The sequence below is a fragment of the Oncorhynchus clarkii genome, chromosome 18 (assembly GCF_045791955.1).
Source record: "Oncorhynchus clarkii lewisi isolate Uvic-CL-2024 chromosome 18, UVic_Ocla_1.0, whole genome shotgun sequence".
Classification (NCBI taxonomy): Eukaryota; Metazoa; Chordata; class Actinopteri; order Salmoniformes; family Salmonidae; genus Oncorhynchus; species Oncorhynchus clarkii.
In genome coordinates, this window is record NC_092164.1 from 54,705,161 (window position 1) to 54,723,532 (window position 18,372).

The following is an 18,372-nucleotide window of genomic DNA, read 5'->3' on the forward strand; positions in this document are numbered from 1 at the left end:
AGTACATTATTTTCTTTAGGAATGTAAGTGAAGTAAAAGTAAAAGTAGTCAAAAATATGAATATTACAGTAAAGTACACATACCCCCAAAAACGATTTACCTAGTACGTTAAAGTATTTTTATTTAAGTACATTACAGTACTGCTCTTTGTTCTTCAGTTCTCTCTCTCACTTTCTCCGTCTCTTTCTTTATTTCTATTCTCTCACTCTCTTTTTCTTTGGACGTTTTCAAATAGTGTTTTTTTAAATGAATACAGTAGTATTAAAAGGTAACAAACACATTTAAGAAACTGAGATGTTTAACTCTTATTAAAAGCCAAAAATGATGCAATGCATGTTGATGAAGTGTAATAAACTATTCTACATGTGAGGGATAATCAACAAGGGGCTATGCTTTCTTTGGATGATAATCCAACTCCGTGGAAGGTCTGTTCCACTCTGCTATCGCATAGAGCCCAGAGTTGATTATCTCATTCATATCATGGTCAGATTGAACACATTTACTGCTAGAAATGTGTTAATTTGCTAGTAGAAATGTGTTCATTTGCTAGTAGAAATGTGCTCAACATTCACTGAAGTAGCTAGCACGTTTACTAGATAGATAGAGTAGTTGACTTGGTAACCAAACAAACAGACCTTCTAGTTTAGCTAACCAAACCATCAGTCCTCAGGCATGATACAAGTCCGTATTCGATGTCCATCCGTGTCTGAGGACGTCAGGAGATGACACGAAAACTGGCCACTAGGGACAACAGGGAGCACTGTTACCTTCAAGTAGGCGTTGATTTTGCTAGGGCATTGTGGACAGGGACGGCAGACGTGCGTAAGTCTCTGGTTCCAAAGGTTGAACTTTTTAATCCCACGATAGGAAGTTGTTTTTGATATTTGAGTTTTAAGTCTGTCCCAAACCTTAACCCTTGCCTTAATCATTGGGAGTTAATACCTAACTGTAATACCTTGGAGATAAAACCATGGAATGATACAGAGAAGTAACCATACACTTCAAAATGTTACTTTTGGAATAACTAGATGATCGTCTAATTCTGACATGAGACTGTGAGACCTTGTTGCAGTCCTAGCTTAATGTTATGAAAATCTAATTCAGCAATGTCAATAATATGTTCAATTAAACTTTTTCTTTCAAAAGCAGCTCAAACATAGAACATGTAAAAATTAAGTAGAGCCACAATTTCCCACTATAGGGAAATAAAACATTCTCTAAAATGCCCTTCAAGTCAATCATAAATGAGTGTTCAATAATGCCATGGTATAACATAAAATCCATAATAAAACCCAATATAGATGATCAAACATTAGCATTAGCAAGGTAATATATTTGTTTGTAGCTACACTCTTAGAAAGGTTCCTTAAAGAACCATAGGGGTTATATCTCTTGCTTCATATACGGTATGGAACCCCTAAATGCTCTATATAGGACCCTTTTGTAGGGTTCTTTGATCAGAACCGTAGAGGTTCTACTTCACTGAATCAAAAGGGTTCCACATAGAACCCTGCATGAATTATGGAACCCATTTATGAATTATGGCTACCACTATTAAATAGTAATAATTTTTGCTAAGAAAATAATTTAATAAACAATTAAATAATGGACAAAACAACCCTAGCATAGTTTTTAGAATGTATTGTCATTACTGTATATGCTAACATAGTTTGGAAATATGTACCGGTGACCAGGGAGGCATCTCTTTGTTTGAATGTTGGCCCATGTCAACTCTGGCTGACATCTTTACAATACAGTACAACTTTGTCCATTAGTTACAGCAAACAACAAAAATGTGGCTTCTGCTCCATTCTCAACACACCCAAACAGCAGACTTCACACATGCAGCTAAGATAAGCACAGGTTCAATCTGCAGTGCAGCGCCCCTGGATGGAGAGCATGTTGTGGGGTTATTAAGGGCATTGCTCAACTGTAGGGGAATGTTTTGAGGATGTGAACCCAGCAGCCTTAGAGTTATCAGATTAATTCCACCCATTTCTTTCCTGCACCCAGCCCGGGATTCAAACCAGCAACCTTACAGCCACAGGTCCAATTCCTGCCACAGGTCCAACTCCTTAACCACCTGGCTACCTACCACCAGTACAGTTTGGGTTGTTGCCTCACTGGTTCCAGAGGAAAATCAAAAAGGACCAAAAACACAAGTTAATATTTGGAAATAAGCATGAATTAATCTGCAAAAATGAAGACCAAATACTATGCAGACATATAATTATTATGATGTTGAAGAACAACTTACATGCAGTTGTTGTCAGCAGCAATCGAAAGTGAGATTCGCTGCCTCTTATAGTTCTTGGTTACTGCCATAAATTGCAAAACACAGAGAAAGTGTTAAAAGTCATGTAATGATTAAGTAGGCTATTGAATCACCAATATTTATTATACTGAATTTATTATAAATCATTTATACATACCTCCTCTCAGTCAGCAACAGTCTTCTAATGCCTTCATGAAGCATAGTCCCCTCACCCGACTCCACACTGAAATACTGAAATAAAAGTAACAATTAGCTCATTTTCAATGTCAGGCTGGGTCTGTAGCTATATTTGGAACATACCATAATAAAACAGTATGATTATTTGAAAGAGTTGGCTGGCTAGCTTGAAAAGTGGAGAATTAAAGTATCCTGTGTTTTTCCGTTTAACTTCTTGGCGCACCCATCCCGTTAGCGGAATAATTTTTGTCAACATCCGCTGAATTGCAGAGCGCCAAATTCAAATTAAATTACAAAAAATATTTAATTTTCATGAACTGACAAGTGCAATATAGAAAAACACAGCTTAGCTTGTTGTTAATCCACCTGGCATGTCAGATTTCAAAAAAGCTTTTCGGCGAAAGCTATCCAAGCGTTTATGTAAGGACATCTCTCTCAGCAGACAAAACAGTACAAACAGCTAGCAGCCAAGTAGATTGTCAGAAACGCAATAAAATGAATCGCTTACCTTTGATGATCTTCGGATGTTTGCACTCACGAGACTCCCAGTTACACAATAAATGTTCCTTTTGTTCCATAGAGATTATTTTTATATCCAAAAGACCTCCATTTGGTTGGCGCGTTATGTTCAGTAATCCACAAGCTCGTGCGGTCATGACGGGGCAGATGAAAATTCCAAATAGTATCCGTAAAGTTCGTAGAAACATGTCAAACGTTTTTTATAATCAATCCTCAGGTTGTTTTTACAATAAATAATAAATAATATTTCAACCGAACTGTAGGTTTTTCAATAGGAGTGAGAGAGAAAATGTCTGCTCCAAGCTGCTCACGCATGCAAAACTCTGCTGGCACCTAGCTATCCAATGACGCGATATGATCTTTCTCGCTCATGTTTCAGAATAAAAGCCTGAAACTCTGTCTAATGACTGTTCACACCATGTGGAAGCCATAGGAAAATGAATCTGGTTGATATCCCTTTAAATGGAGGGAAGGCATGCAATGGAACAGAGTTTCAGAAAAAACAGCACTTCCTGGTTGGATTTTCCTCAGGTTTTCGCCTGCAATATCAGTTCTGTTATACTCACAAACAATATTTTGACAGTTTTGGAAACTGTGGAGTTTCTATCCTTATCTGGCTATTATATGCATATTCTAGATTCTGGGCTGGAGAAATAGGCAGTTTCATTTGGGTACGTTTTTCATCCAAACATCAAAATACTGCCCCCTACACTCAAGAGGTTTTAATGTTAGTTAAATAAAGTTTCAAATGTATTTATATAGCCTGTACTGTATCATATGACTTTGGCTTCATATGTTTTAATTAAATTGCCTTAATAAGTTGAACAATAATGTGCTTATTGGTAGGCTACTTCTATTGTCATGCTGGAATGAGGGTTGGTTTTTGAATCGGAAGGGCAGTTACATTATGAATTGACAAAAATGTTCTATATAGAGTCCCTTTCGTAAATTCACTCTGGCTATCTATTCTGATTTCAGAGCACTCTCATCTGAGTGTGCCAGAGTGCAGAATAACTGATGAATTTACAAATGCGTGTCAGTAGATGTAAAAAAAAAAGTAAATTGTTGCCAGCAGAAGTAAATTGTTGCCAGAAGAACAATTACAGTCACCAACGCTTTAGACAACATGAAAACAGCCTAACCACCTCTGCTAGGGTGAGGAAAATGGTCAGAATGAGGTGTTCTCTCATTTGCGTCTGGAAGTAGCTAGCAAGCTAGTCAACTTTAGCCAGTTAGCTAGGGTGCTTGACTGCCGTTGTGAGGTCAGAACGCTCGGATCAATGTTACTCCTCTGCTAGAGCATCCAGTGTGCTCTCTGAATGCTCCGAGAGCGAAACACTCTGGATTTACTAATGGACAATCTGACAACACTGAATTTACTGAGCGCACTCTGGCACTCCAGATTGAATTTACGAACACTCCCTAAGAGTGTAAGCTTTTATGCTATTATTGTTATTAATATTGCTTCTAGCTAGCATTAAATTTGCAACAACACAGGTTTGTAGGAACCTTGCTGTTTGCCACTCAGACCTCTGCAACATATGAATTCGATCTTCCCCCTTCCATATTGAGCTAACTAACGGGGTCAGATGTCAGCTAGCCATTTATCTGACCAGGTGATATCATAATGGAGCATCATTACATTGGAATAAATGTCAATGCAAAACAGCTGAAACAAATGAAAAGGGAATGTTAGCTGTCCTTTCACAGTTTGATGTGACTGGGTTAGCTTTTGTGAGCTGTTGTTTTCTAAAAATCCCCATTACATTATGGGGTATTGATAAAACCCTCAAAGTTCTTTGCCTTCACTGGGCATATATATATAGAACTTTTTATAGTAATGGGTTCTTTACTCTTGTCCAAAGAACCAAAAGGTTCTATAAAGAACCCTAAATTAACTCTTTTTTCTAAGGGTGTTGGTTAAAACCCAATAAACATGTGTACAGTACTGTATACATGAACATAGTGTCTATGGTAGTCTTAATGTTGTGAACTTAACCAATAAAGACCTTTAATTTGCTCCTTTCCTCCCCTTATCCCTCCTCTTCTGCTTCCTTCCTTCACTCCTCATCCCTCTCTTCAAGGTCCAGGACGCAGTGCGCTGTCGGATGGGGGGATGTAAAGATGACAGTGAGAACTCACCGGACTCATGCAAGAACGGACAGGTGCAGATCATGGTGAATAACATTTCATTTCATCCCATATTAGACCCATAACCACTACTAGTCTGGCCCCTGATCTGTTTGTGCTGTCTTGCCAACTTTTGGGACCAGACTACGTAACCACATCATGTTGGTCCTAAAACTGCCTTGTTCCTTTTCTCCAAATACGGTCCTTCCCTGTTTATAATCCCAATTTCAATCCCAAATCCACCACTAGACCCTACACCCAATGCACTTGTGGGGTTTTGATAGGATTGGAGAGTTGTCGATTTTGGATTAGGACTAACATCCTAGGGCCTCCCGAGTGGTGCAGCGGTCAAAGCCTCTGCTTTGCAGTGCTAGAGGCATCACTACAGCTTCGATCCCAGGCTGTGTCGCAGCTGGCTGTGACCGGGAGACCCATGATGCGGCGCACAATTGTCCGGGTTAGGGGAGGGTTTGGCCGACTGGAATGTCCTTGTCCCATTGTGCTCTAGCGACTCCTTGTGGTGGGCCGGGTTCATGCGTGCTGACTCAGTTCACAGTTGTACGGTTTTTCCTCTGCCACATTGATGCGTCTGGCTTCCGGGTTGAGCGAGCAGTGTGCCAAGAAGCAGTGCGGCTTGGCTGGGTTGTGTTTCGCACAGCTCCCAACCTTCACCTCTCGCGAGTACGTACGGGAGTTGCAGCGATGGGAGAACTACCAATAGGGGAGAAAAAGGGGTAAAAAAAAGGACTAATATCCTAGTCAAAATTGATGGTCTATTTCCAGTCCATCCTAAAGATTTTTTCTTAGCGCACCTGTAATCAGTTATTTTCATATTTTCTTGACATTTATATTGACTCGACAGTGACTGCAGCAGGTTTGTTGAGCCTATAAGAAAGGTCCTTATCATTATGCGCAGGGTGTAAAGTTACACGAAAGGTTACTTTGTCCAAAATCGTAATACTCTTGTAAATCATAAAGACATGAAGTGCCTCCCAATGTCGACCAGGTCACAACGTTCTGTCATTTGTATTAGTTACGAAGGTTCCGACGCTGACCACTCCTTCCTCTTTAGTTTTATTCATCACACAGTCATTTACTGTAATATTTTGGTCTCTTGAATGGACCGCTAGGAATGTTAGGAGGCTGATGATTTACTGCAAATTACCAAAACACATTTTTTTGGGGAGGGGGAAGTACTTGTCTTGAATTTGTTCTTCAAAGCTGTCAGGTTCTGAGTTTTTCCTTGCCTAAAATCACTGACCTGGAAAATGTATGGCCCAGGGTTGTTCCGGGTGATGTCACATGTTCAGGTAATATGAATGGTCTTATTTATGAGGAAACCTACTCCTGCCAAAGTTAACACGGAGCACTGTGCTAAAAGCAGTCATTTCAAATCAATTGGTAAATCCAGTGTGTTTCCAACAGTCATTTTCCAAATGGTATAATCCTGAATGAATCCCTCATAGTAAAAGGCTCTAGGCGACTCAATGAAAAGGGCAAACTTTACTGGAACCTGTTATAGACATGACATGACATAGCAGCCATAACAGTATTAAGAAGGCCTTATTTAATATTTCAAGTAGTGTTACCATAAACTTACTTGAGAGGATAGGATGACATTTTGAGAGGATGGGAGGACAAATTGAGTGTATAGGATGACATATTGAGAGTATATGAGGACATATTGAGAATATAGGAGGACATATTGAGAGGAAATGAGAACATATTGAGAGGATAGGAGGACATATTGAGAGGATAGGAGGACATCTTGATAGGATAGGAGGACATCTTGAGAGGATAGGTAGACATATTGAGAGTATAGGAGGACATATTGAGAGTATAGGAGGACATATTAAGAGTATAGGAGGACATCTTGAGAGGTTAGGAGGACATCTTTAGAGGTTGGAAGGACATATTGAGAGGTTGGGAGGACATATTGAGAGGATAGGTGGACATCTTAACAGGATAGGAGGACATCTTGAGAGAATAGGAGAACATATTGAGAGGAAAGGAGGACGTCTTGAGAGGATAGGAGGACATCTTGAGAGGATAGGAGGACACATTGAGAGGATAGGAAGACATTTTGAGAAGACAGGTGGACATATTGAGCGGATAGGGGGACATCTTGAGAGGATAGGATAAGCACTTGAGAGGATATGAGGACATCTTCACAGGATAGGAGGACATCTTGAGAGGACAGGGGGACATCTTGATAGGATATGAGGACATCTTCACAGGATAGGAGGACATATTGAGAGGAAAGGAGAACATATTGAGAGGAGGACATCTTGAGAGGATAGGAGGACACCTTGATAGGATAGGAGGACATCTTGAGAGGATAGGTGGACATATTGAGAGTATAGGAGGACATATTGAGAGTATAGGAGGACATATTAAGAGTATAGGAGGACACATTAAGGGTATAGGAGGACATATTGAGAGGTTAGGAGGGCATCTTAAGAGGTTGGGAGGACATATTGAGAGGTTGGGAGGACATATTGAGAGGATAGGAGGACATCTTGACAGGATAGGAGGACATCTTGAGAGTATAGGAGGACATATTGAGGGGATAGGAGGACATATTGTGAGGATAGGAGGACACATTGAGAGTATAGGAGGACATATTGAGAAGATAGGAGGACATATTTAGGGGATAGGAGGACATATTGAGAGGATAGGAGGACATTTTGGGAGGATAAGAGAACATATCGAGAGTATAGGTGGACATTTGAGAGTATAGGAGGACATATTGAGAGTATGGGAGGACATATTGAGAGGAGAGGAGGACATACTGAGAATATAGTAGGACATCTTGAGAAGATAGGAGGACATCTTGAGAGGATAGGAGGACATATTGAGATGACAGGTGGACATTTTTTGAGAGGATAGGAGGACATATTGAGAGGATATGAGGACATATTGCGAGTATAGGAGGACATCTTTAGAGGATAGGAGTACATATTGAGAGGTTATGAGGACATATTGAGAAGATAGGAGGACATCTTGAGAGGATAGGAGGACATATTGAGAGGATAGGAGGACAATTTGAGAGGATAGGAGGACATATTGAGAGGATAGGAGAACATATTGAGAGTATAGGAGGACATATTGTGAGGTTAGAAGGACATATTGAGAGGATAGGAGGACATATTGAGAGGATAGGAGACATCTTGAGATTATAGGAGTACAAATTGAGAGGATAGGAGGACATATTGAGAGGATAGGAGGACAAATTGAGAGGATAGGAGGACATCTTGAGAATACAGGAGGACATCTTTCGATGATAGGAGGACACCTTGAGAGGATAGCAGGACATATTGAGAGGATAGGTGGACGGACATATTGAGAGGATATGGGGATATATTGAGAGGATAGGAGGACATATTGAGAGGATAGGAGGACATCTTGAGAGGATAGGAGGACATATTGAGAGGATAGGACGACATATTGAGAGGATAGGAGGACATCTTGACAGGATAGGAGGACATCTTGAGAGGATAGGAGGACATCTTGAGAGGATAGGAGGACATATTGAGAGGATAGGAGGACATATTGAGAGGATAGGAGGACATCTTAAGAGGATAGGAGGACATATTGAGAGGATAGGAGGACATCTTGAGAGAATAGGAGGACATTTTGAGAGGATACGAGGACATATTGAGAGGATAGGAGGACATCTTGAGAGGATAGGAGGACATCTTGAGAGGATAGGTGGACACATTGAGAGGTTAGTGGGACATATTGAGAGGATAGGAGACATATTGAGAGGATAGGAGGACATCTTGAGAGGATAGGTGGACATATTGAGAGGTTAGGGGACATATTGAGAGGATAGGAGGACATCTTGAGAGTATAGGATGACATTTTGAGATGATCAGTATACAGACTAGAGTACAACCAAAGACTAGAGTAACTAGTCCCTCCCATTCTCCCCCTCTATTCTCACTTACATGTTCATCCTCTCTCTTCCATGTTCAACTTCTCTCTTACATGTTCAACTTCTCTCTTTCATGTTCATCCTCTCTCTTACATGTTCATCCTCTCTCCTGCATGTTCATCTTCTCTCTTCCATGTTCATCCTCTCTCTTGCATGTTCATCCTCTCTCCTGCATGTTCATCCTCTCTCTTGCATGTTCATCCTCTCTCCTGCATGTTCATCCTCTCTCCTCCATGTTCATCCTCTCTCGTGCATGTTCATCCTCTCTTACATGTTCATCCTCTCTCTTACATGTTCATTCTCTCTCTTGCATGTTCATCTTCTCTCTTGCATGTTCAGCCTCTCTCTTACATGTTCATTCTCTCTCTTCCATGTTCATCCTCTCTCTTGCATGTTCATCCTCTCTCTTCCATGTTCATTCTCTCTCTTGCATGTTCATCCTCTCTCTTACACGTTCATCCTCTCTCTTACATGTTCATTCTCTCTCTTGCATGTCCATCCTCTCTCTTACATGTTCATCCTCTCTCTTGCATGTTCATCCTCTCTCTTACATGTTCATCCTCTCTCTTACATGTTCATCCTCTCTCTTACATGTTCAACCTGTTTTTACCTTGTCTTTTTCCTTCTCTTTCTTATTCTCTTCATCATTTCTTCTTCCCCACATATCACTTACAATCTCTTCTTATTAATGTTTCTAATCCATCTGAATTGTGTCCTCTCCTCCATACCCCCCACTCTCATCTCTCCTTCTCTCACATCTCTCCATCCATCTCTCCAACCATCCCTGCATCAGAAGTGTCAGAACATGTCCTACTGCGGGCAGCAGTGTGGCTCTCTGCGCTACGGCACTGGCACTGGAGCTTCTCCATGCCCGTCATCATCATGCCAACAACAGTCACCACGCCTGCCACCATTCCACCCTCACCAAGGCTGTCAACACAGCTGCAAACAAGGCTGTTACCACAGCCTGCCCCACAACAACCACATGAACCATGAGCACATGAACCACACCCTCAACCATGCCCATAACCAAGCTTACAACCACAACCATGGACATAACCACAACCAGTACCCCAACAGCAAATCAGTATGTCAACCACAGTAGATAGATACTATGTCCTAAAGTAGCCAATGCTGTGTGTAGCCATATAGAACATCTGGTACATTAGCCACGAGGTTTCCAACAATGGTTCCCAAATTGTGGATATACTGAAATGGCTTTCAATTTATTTAATAAAAATCTTATTAGCCTGCAAAAACAACTAATGTTGTTTTATGGTCCATTGGGGAAAAGGTTTGGAAATCACTGGGCTGCAGTATATTGGTATGTAGATTGGTGCCAGTAGGTTTTTACAGAAGGGATCTTGAACTTCCGTCTGGCCCAGTAGACCCCACATGTCTGAGTTATAGTCTTAGCTTCCACCAGTCAACGTTGTTTCATGCTGCTTTTTTATATCTAGATGGAAGTGTTTTCAGAGGAAGTTTTGGGATCCAAATGTTGTTTTGTTCTTGCATTTATTCCAATAATAATTCAGCCATAAGTGAATTGGAGTTCTCTTGTGCTTAAGTGGTTACCAGTGTTGGCTGAACCCAGGCCTAATGTGAATGTCCTCCACAATAATGCCTGGACAAACAGTACTTAGTAATGATGCTGATGGTGAACCTGATTCACTTTACATACTCAGCCTGTGTGTGGGTGTGAGAGAGAGAGGGGGGAGAGAGATGAGAGTCTATATCCTCATTTGTCTGTTTAGGCGAGAGCCATTTGTGAGTCAGTGTGATTTGCGTGCTAAGAGCTTTCCTCTCCTTTGAGACCTGCATTCATTCTCTCCCTCTTTCAAATGTTCTGTTTCTCTTTCTGTCCCTTTAATTATCTTTATTTCTCTCCCCCTCTCATGCTCTCTCTTTCTCTTCCACTTTCCCCTTTCACTATCTTTCCCCCTCCCTCCACCTCTCTCCCTCCCTCTTCACCCCCCATCTCTCTCTTTTACTTTCCCTCTCCCTCCATCTTCCACTCCCCCCTCCTTTTTCCTCCCCTGTCTCTCTATCCCTCCCTCCCTCTGTCTCTCTCTGTGGCGTGCCAAAAATGCCTAATAGTTTTATATCCACACAAAGGCTTTTGTGAGCGGGCTCCATAGAGGATTCTAGGCAGATCGGTGCAAGGGGGGAGAGAGGAGACAGATGAATGGCCTGGGTCTGCATGGCAATGAGGGGCCACATTAAGTTGGGGAGGTTTTAATGGAGGCCATTTTGGAAAGACACACTGGAACTTTCCCTCATTCAATCCAATCAATCTGTTTGTGTGCTGATTTTTGTGTTGTTTTTTTCACCAAGCAATTTGTTCTAACGAGTTGAGGGGAAATTCTCTCGTGGAGGTTACAAAAGACAAGCTGAGGGCAATGAATGAAGAATGCTGGGATGAGGAAGATGATTGTGTTTGGTTTAAAGAGAGAAAGGTAGAGAACTTGAAAGAGACCAGTGACTTGAGATGGCCATTGCAGAGCGACAAAATGGCAACATAGCCAATAAGGTGTCATTCAACGTGTTTAGCCATTTGCTGTTGATTGATGGCAGTTACAAGTCTAGGGTAAAGTAAGTGCTTGAAATGATGTGCTGAAGATCATGTAAATTATGGATGCACTTTACTCACTTGAAAACAAAACAATATTAGAACCAGCATTCTTGAAAAAAATAACACTGACCTCGATTTTCATCAGCTGTTCTTCCTTCTTGATTCTTTTGAAGCAAAATCATTATCTTTCCTCATTCTTCTCCTAAACACATACTGATAGAAAGATTATAGGAGTAGCTCAGATATCTGTTGTCACTACCAGCCATTCTGATAACAAACACACTTCTTAGTAGAAAGGGAGATACTGTAGTATGTGTGCCCAATGGCACCCTACACCCTAGATGGTGCACCCCCATAGGGCTCTAGTCAAAAGTATTGCACTATGTAGGGAAAAGGGTGCCATTTGGGATTTGACGATAAGGGTCTTGAGTCTGCATCTCTTTGTCTCTAAATCATCTGTAGCACCATTAGAAAGGTTTAGCCTAAAATCTCTGTCTCTAAATCATCTGTAGCACCATTATAAATGTGTAGCCTAACATCTCTGTCTCTAAATCATCTGTAGCACCATTAGAAAGGTTTAGCCTAACATCTCTGTCTCTAAATCATCTGTAGCACCATTAGAAAGGTTTAGCCTAACATCTCTGTCTCTAAATCATCTGTAGCACCATTAGAAAGGTTTAGCATAACATATCTGTCTCTAAATCATTGATAGCACCATTATAAATGTGTAGCCTAACATCTCTGTCTCTAAATCGTCTGTAGCACCATTAGAAAGGTTTAGCCTAACATCTCTGTCTCTAAATCATCTGTAGAACAATTATAAATGTGTAGCCTAACATCTCTGTCTCTAAATCATCTGTAGCACCATTATAAATGTGTAGCCTAACATCTCTGTCTTTAAATCATCTGTAGCACCATTGTAAATGTGTAGCCAAACATCTCTGTCTCGAAATAATCTGAAGCACCATTATAAATGTGTTGCCTAACATCTCTGTCTCTAAATCATCTGTAGCACCATTATAAATGTGTAGCCTAACATCTCTGTCTCTAAATTATCTATAGCACCATTATAAATGTGTAGCCTAACATCTCTGTCTCTAAATCATCTGTAGCAACATTAGAAAGGTTTAGCCTAACATCTCTGTCTCTAAATATCTGTAGCAACATTAGAAAGGTTTAGCCTAACATCTCTGTCTCTAAATCATCTGTAGCACCATTAGAAAGGTTTAGCCTAACATCTATGTCTCTAAATCATCTGTAGCACCATTAGAAATGTTTAGCCTAACATCTCTGTCTCTAAATCATCTGTAGCACCATTAGAAATGTGTAGCCTAACATCTCTGTCTCTAAATCATCTGTAGCACCATTAGAACGGTTTAGCCTAACATCTCTGTCTCTAAAGCATCTGTAGCACCATTAGAAATGTTTAGCCTAACATCTCTGTCTCTAAATCATCTGTAGCACCATTATAAATGTGTAGCCTAACATCTCTGTCTCTAAATCATCTGTAGAACCATTATAAATGTGTAGCCTAACATCTCTGTCTCTAAATCATCTGTAGCACCATTGTAAATGTGTAGCCTAACATCTCTGTCTCGAAATAATCTGAAGCACCATTATAAATGTGTTGCCTAACATCTCTGTCTCTAAATCATCTGTAGCACCATTATAAATGTGTAGCCTAACATCTCTGTCTCTAAATTATCTATAGCACCATTTTAAATGTGTAGCCTAACATCTCTGTCTCTAAATCATCTGTAGCAACATTAGAAAGGTTTAGCCTAACATCTCTGTCTCTAAATATCTGTAGCACCATTAGAAATGTGTAGCCTAACATCTCTGTCTCTAAATCCTCTGTAGCACCATTAGAAAGGTTTAGCCTAACATATCTGTCTCTAAATCATCTGTAGCACCATTAGAAAGGTTTAGCCTAACATCTCTCTCTCTAAATCATCTGTAGCAACATTAGAAAGGTTTAGCCTAACATCTCTGTCTCTAAATATCTGTAGCACCATTAGAAATGTGTAGCCTAACATCTCTGTCTCTAAATCATCTGTAGCACCATTAGAAAGGTTTAGCCTAACATATCTGTCTCTAAATCATCTGTAGCAACATTAGAAAGGTTTAGCCTAACATCTCTGTCTCTAAATCATCTGTAGCAAAATTAGAAAGGTTTAGCCTAACATCTCTGTCTCTAAATCATCTGTAGCAACATTAGAAAGGTTTAGCCTAACATCTCTGTCTCTAAATCATCTGTAGCACCATTAGAAATGTTTAGCCTAACATCTCTGTCTCTAAATCATCTGTAGCACCATTAGAAATGTGTAGCCTAACATCTCTGTCTCTAAATCATCTGTAGCACCATTAGAACGGTTTAGCCTAACATCTCTGTCTCTAAAGCATCTGTAGCACCATTAGAAATGTTTAGCCTAACATCTCTGTCTCTAAATCATCTGTAACACCATTATAAATGTGTAGCCTAACATCTCTGTCTCTAAATCATCTGTAGCACCATTAGAACGGTTTAGCCTAACATCTCTGTCTCTAAATCATCTGTAGCACCATTAGAACTGTTTAGCCTAACATCTCTGTCTCTAAATCATCTGTAGCACCATTAGAACGGTTTAGCCTAACATCTCTGTCTCTAAATCATCTGTAGCACCATTAGAAAGGTTTAGCCTAAAATCTCTGTCTCTAAATCATCTGTAGCACCATTATAAATGTGTAGCCTAACATCTCTGTCTCTAAATCATCTGTAGCACCATTCGAAAGGTTTAGCCTAACATCTCTGTCTCTAAATCATCTGTAGCACCATAATAAATGTGTAGCCTAACATCTCTGTCTCTAAATCATCTGTAGCACCATTATAAATGTGTAGCCTAACATCTCTGTCTCTAAATCATCTGTAGCACCATTATAAAGGTTTAGCCCAGAGATGGGCAACTCCAGTCCTGGGGCTGGGGAGGTGTCACTTTTTTCTCCATACCGAGCAAACATAGCTGATTAAAGTAATTACAATCTAAACAGATGATTAGTTCACTATTGGAATCAGGTGTGTTAACTGGGGCTGAGGCAAAAGTGTGACACCAATCAGACCCCTGAGGATTGGAGTTTCCCATCCCTGGTGTAGCCTAACATCTCTGTCTCTAAATCATCTGTAGCACTATCAGAAAGGTGTAATCTAACCAGGGCCTGTTCTTACTCTACTGTTGCCCTAGGCGAGACCAAAAAATGCTGCCCGCAAAACTAGAATAGTCCCAGTAACCAAATTACTTTGAAAAGACATAGATAAAATACCCCCGATGGAACAGCGGTGACTGTGAAGACACACCAGTACAGGCACAGACACATCAAATCAAATCAAATCAAATTTTATTTGTCACATACACATGGTTAGCAGATGTTAATGCGAGTGTAGCGAAATGCTTGTGCTTCTAGTTCCGACAATGCAGTAATAACAAGTAATCTAACTAACAATTCCAAAACTACTGTCTTGTACACAGTGTAAGGGGATAAAGAATATGTACATAAGGATATATGAATGAGTGATGGTACAGAGCAGCATAGGCAAGATACAGTAGATGGTATCGAGTACAGTATGTACAAATGAGATGAGTATGCAAACAAAGTGGCATAGTTTAAAGTGGCTAGTGATACATGTATTACATAAGGATACAGTCGATGATATAGAGTACAGTATATACGTATGCATATGAGATGAATAATGTAGGGTAAGTAACATTATATAAGGTAGCATTGTTTAAAGTGGCTAGTGATATATTTACATCCTTTCCCATCAATTCCCATTATTAAAGTGGCTGGAGTTGAGTCAGTGTCAGTGTGTTGGCAGCAGCCACTCAGTGTTAGTGGTGGCTGTTTAACAGTCTGATGGCCTTGAGATAGAAGCTGTTTTTCAGTCTCTCGGTCCCAGCTTTGATGCACCTGTACTGACCTCGCCTTCTGGATGATAGCGGGGTGAACAGGCAGTGGCTCGGGTGGTTGATGTCCTTGATGATCTTTATGGCCTTCCTGTGACATCGGGTGGTGTAGGTGTCCTGGGGGGCAGGTAGTTTGCCCCCGGTGATGCGTTGTGCAGACCTCACTACCCTCTGGAGAGCCTTACGGTTGATGGCGGTGCAGTTGCCATACCAGGCAGTGATACAGCCCGCCAGGATGCTCTCGATTGTGCATCTGTAGAAGTTTGTGAGTGCTTTTGGTGACAAGCCAAATTTCTTCAGCCTCCTGAGTTTGAAGAGGCGCTGCTGCGCCTTCTTCACGATGCTGTCTGTGTGAGTGGACCAATTCAGTTTGTCTGTGATGTGTATGCCGAGGAACTTAAAACTTGCTACCCTCTCCACTACTGTTCCATCGATGTGGATAGGGGGGTGTTCCCTCTGCTGTTTCCTGAAGTCCACAATCATCTCCTTAGTTTTGTTGACGTTGAGTGTGAGGTTATTTTCCTGACACCACACTCCGAGGGCTCTCACCTCCTCGCTGTAGGCCGTCTCGTCGTTGTTGGTAATCAAGCCTACCACTGTTGTGTCGTCCGCATACTTGATGATTGAGTTGGAGGCGTGCGTGGCCACGCAGTCGTGGGTGAACAGGGAGTACAGGAGAGGGCTCAGAACGCACCCTTGTGGGGCCCCAGTGTTGAGGATCAGCGGGGAGGAGATGTTGTTGCCTACCCTCACCACCTGGGGGCGGCCCGTCAGGAAGTCCAGTACCCAGTTGCACAGGGCGGGGTCGAGACCCAGGGTCTCGAGCTTGATGACGAGCTTGGAGGGTACTATGGTGTTGAATGCCGAGCTGTAGTCGATGAACAGCATTCTCACATAGGTATTCCTCTTGTCCAGATGGGTTAGGGCAGTGTGCAGTGTGGTTGAGATTGCATCGTCTGTGGACCTATTTGGGCGGTGAGCAAATTGGAGTGGGTCTAGGGTGTCAGGTAGGGTGGAGGTGATATGGTCCTTGACTAGTCTCTCAAAGCACTTCATGATGACGGATGTGAGTGCTACGGGGCGGTAGTCGTTTAGCTCAGTTACCTTAGCTTTCTTGGGAACAGGAACAATGGTGGCCCTCTTGAAGCATGTGGGAACAGCAGACTGGTATAGGGATTGATTGAATATGTTCGTAAACACACCGGCCAGCTGGTCTGCGCATGCTCTGAGGGCGCGGCTGGGGATGCCGTCTGGGCCTGCAGCCTTGCGAGGGTTAACACGTTTAAATGTCTTACTCACCTCGGCTGCAGTGAAGGAGAGACCGCATGTTTTCGTTGCAGGCCGTGTCAGTGGCACTGTATTGTCCTCAAAGCGGGCAAAAAAGTTATTTAGTCTGCCTGGGAGCAAGACATCCTGGTCCGTGACTGGGCTGGATTTCTTCCTGTAGTCCGTGATTGACTGTAGACCCTGCCACATGCCTCTTGTGTCTGAGCCGTTGAATTGAGATTCTACTTTGTCTCTGTACTGGCGCTTAGCTTGTTTGATAGCCTTGCGGAGGGAATAGCTGCACTGTTTGTATTCGGTCATGTTACCAGACACCTTGCCCTGATTAAAAGCAGTGGTTCGCGCTTTCAGTTTCACACGAATGCTGCCATCAATCCACGGTTTCTGGTTAGGGAATGTTTTAATCGTTGCTATGGGAACGACATCTTCAACGCACGTTCTAATGAACTCGCACACCGAATCAGCGTATTCGTCAATGTTGTTATCTGACGCAATACGAAACATCTCCCAGTCCACGTGATGGAAGCAGACTTGGAGTGTGGAGTCAGCTTGGTCGGACCAGCGTTGGACAGACCTCAGCGTGGGAGCCTCTTGTTTTAGTTTCTGTCTGTAGGCAGGGATCAACAAAATGGAGTCGTGGTCAGCTTTTCCGAAAGGGGGGCGGGGCAGGGCCTTATATGCGTCGCGGAAGTTAGAGTAACAATGATCCAAGGTCTTTCCACCCCTGGTTGCGCAATCGATATGCTGATAAAATTTAGGGAGTCTTGTTTTCAGATTAGCCTTGTTAAAATCCCCAGCTACAATGAATGCAGCCTCCGGATAAATCGTTTCCAGTTTGCAGAGAGTTAAATAAAGTTCGTTCAGAGCCATCGATGTGTCTGCTTGGGGGGGGATATATACGGCTGTGATTATAATCGAAGAGAATTATCTTGGTAGATAATGCGGTCTACATTTGATTGTGAGGAATTCTAAATCAGGTGAACAGAAGGATTTGAGTTCCTGTATGTTTCTTTCATCACACCATGTCACGTTGGCCATGAGGCATACGCCCCCGCCCCTCTTCTTACCAGAAAGATGTTTGTTTCTGTCAGCGCGATGCGTGGAGAAACCCGTTGGCTGCACCGCTTCGGATAGAGTCTCTCCAGTGAGCCATGTTTCAGTGAAGCAAAGGACGTTACAGTCTCTGATGTCCCTCTGGAATGCTACCCTTGCTCGGATTTCATCAACCTTGTTGTCAAGAGACTGGACATTGGCAAGAAGAATGCTAGGGAGTGGTGCACGGTGTTCCCGTCTCCGGAGTCTGACCAGAAGACCGCCTCGTTTCCCTCTCTTTCGGAGTCGTTTTTTTGGGTCGCTGCATAGGATCCACTCCGTTGTCCTGTTTGTAAGGCAGAACACAGGGTCCGCGTCGCAAAAAACATATTCTTGGTCGTACTGATGGTGAGTTGACGCTGATCTTATATTCAGTAGTTCTTCTCGACTGTATGTAATGAAAACTAAGATGACCTGGGGTACTAATGTAAGAAATAACACGTAAAAA

At 41.9% G+C, this 18,372-nt stretch overlaps 1 protein-coding gene across 1 annotated transcript in view; it reads left to right on the forward strand.

The window, feature by feature from the left end:
* The window catches only part of LOC139373700 (adhesion G protein-coupled receptor B2), a 326,533-nt gene that overhangs the window by 276,534 nt on the left and 31,627 nt on the right, over positions 1–18,372 (forward strand). The window contains exons 26-27 of the mRNA XM_071114575.1: positions 5,056–5,148; positions 9,832–10,125. Of these exons, the coding sequence (XP_070970676.1) occupies positions 5,056–5,148; positions 9,832–10,125 (387 nt within the window). The remainder of the gene's footprint in view (positions 1–5,055; positions 5,149–9,831; positions 10,126–18,372) is intronic.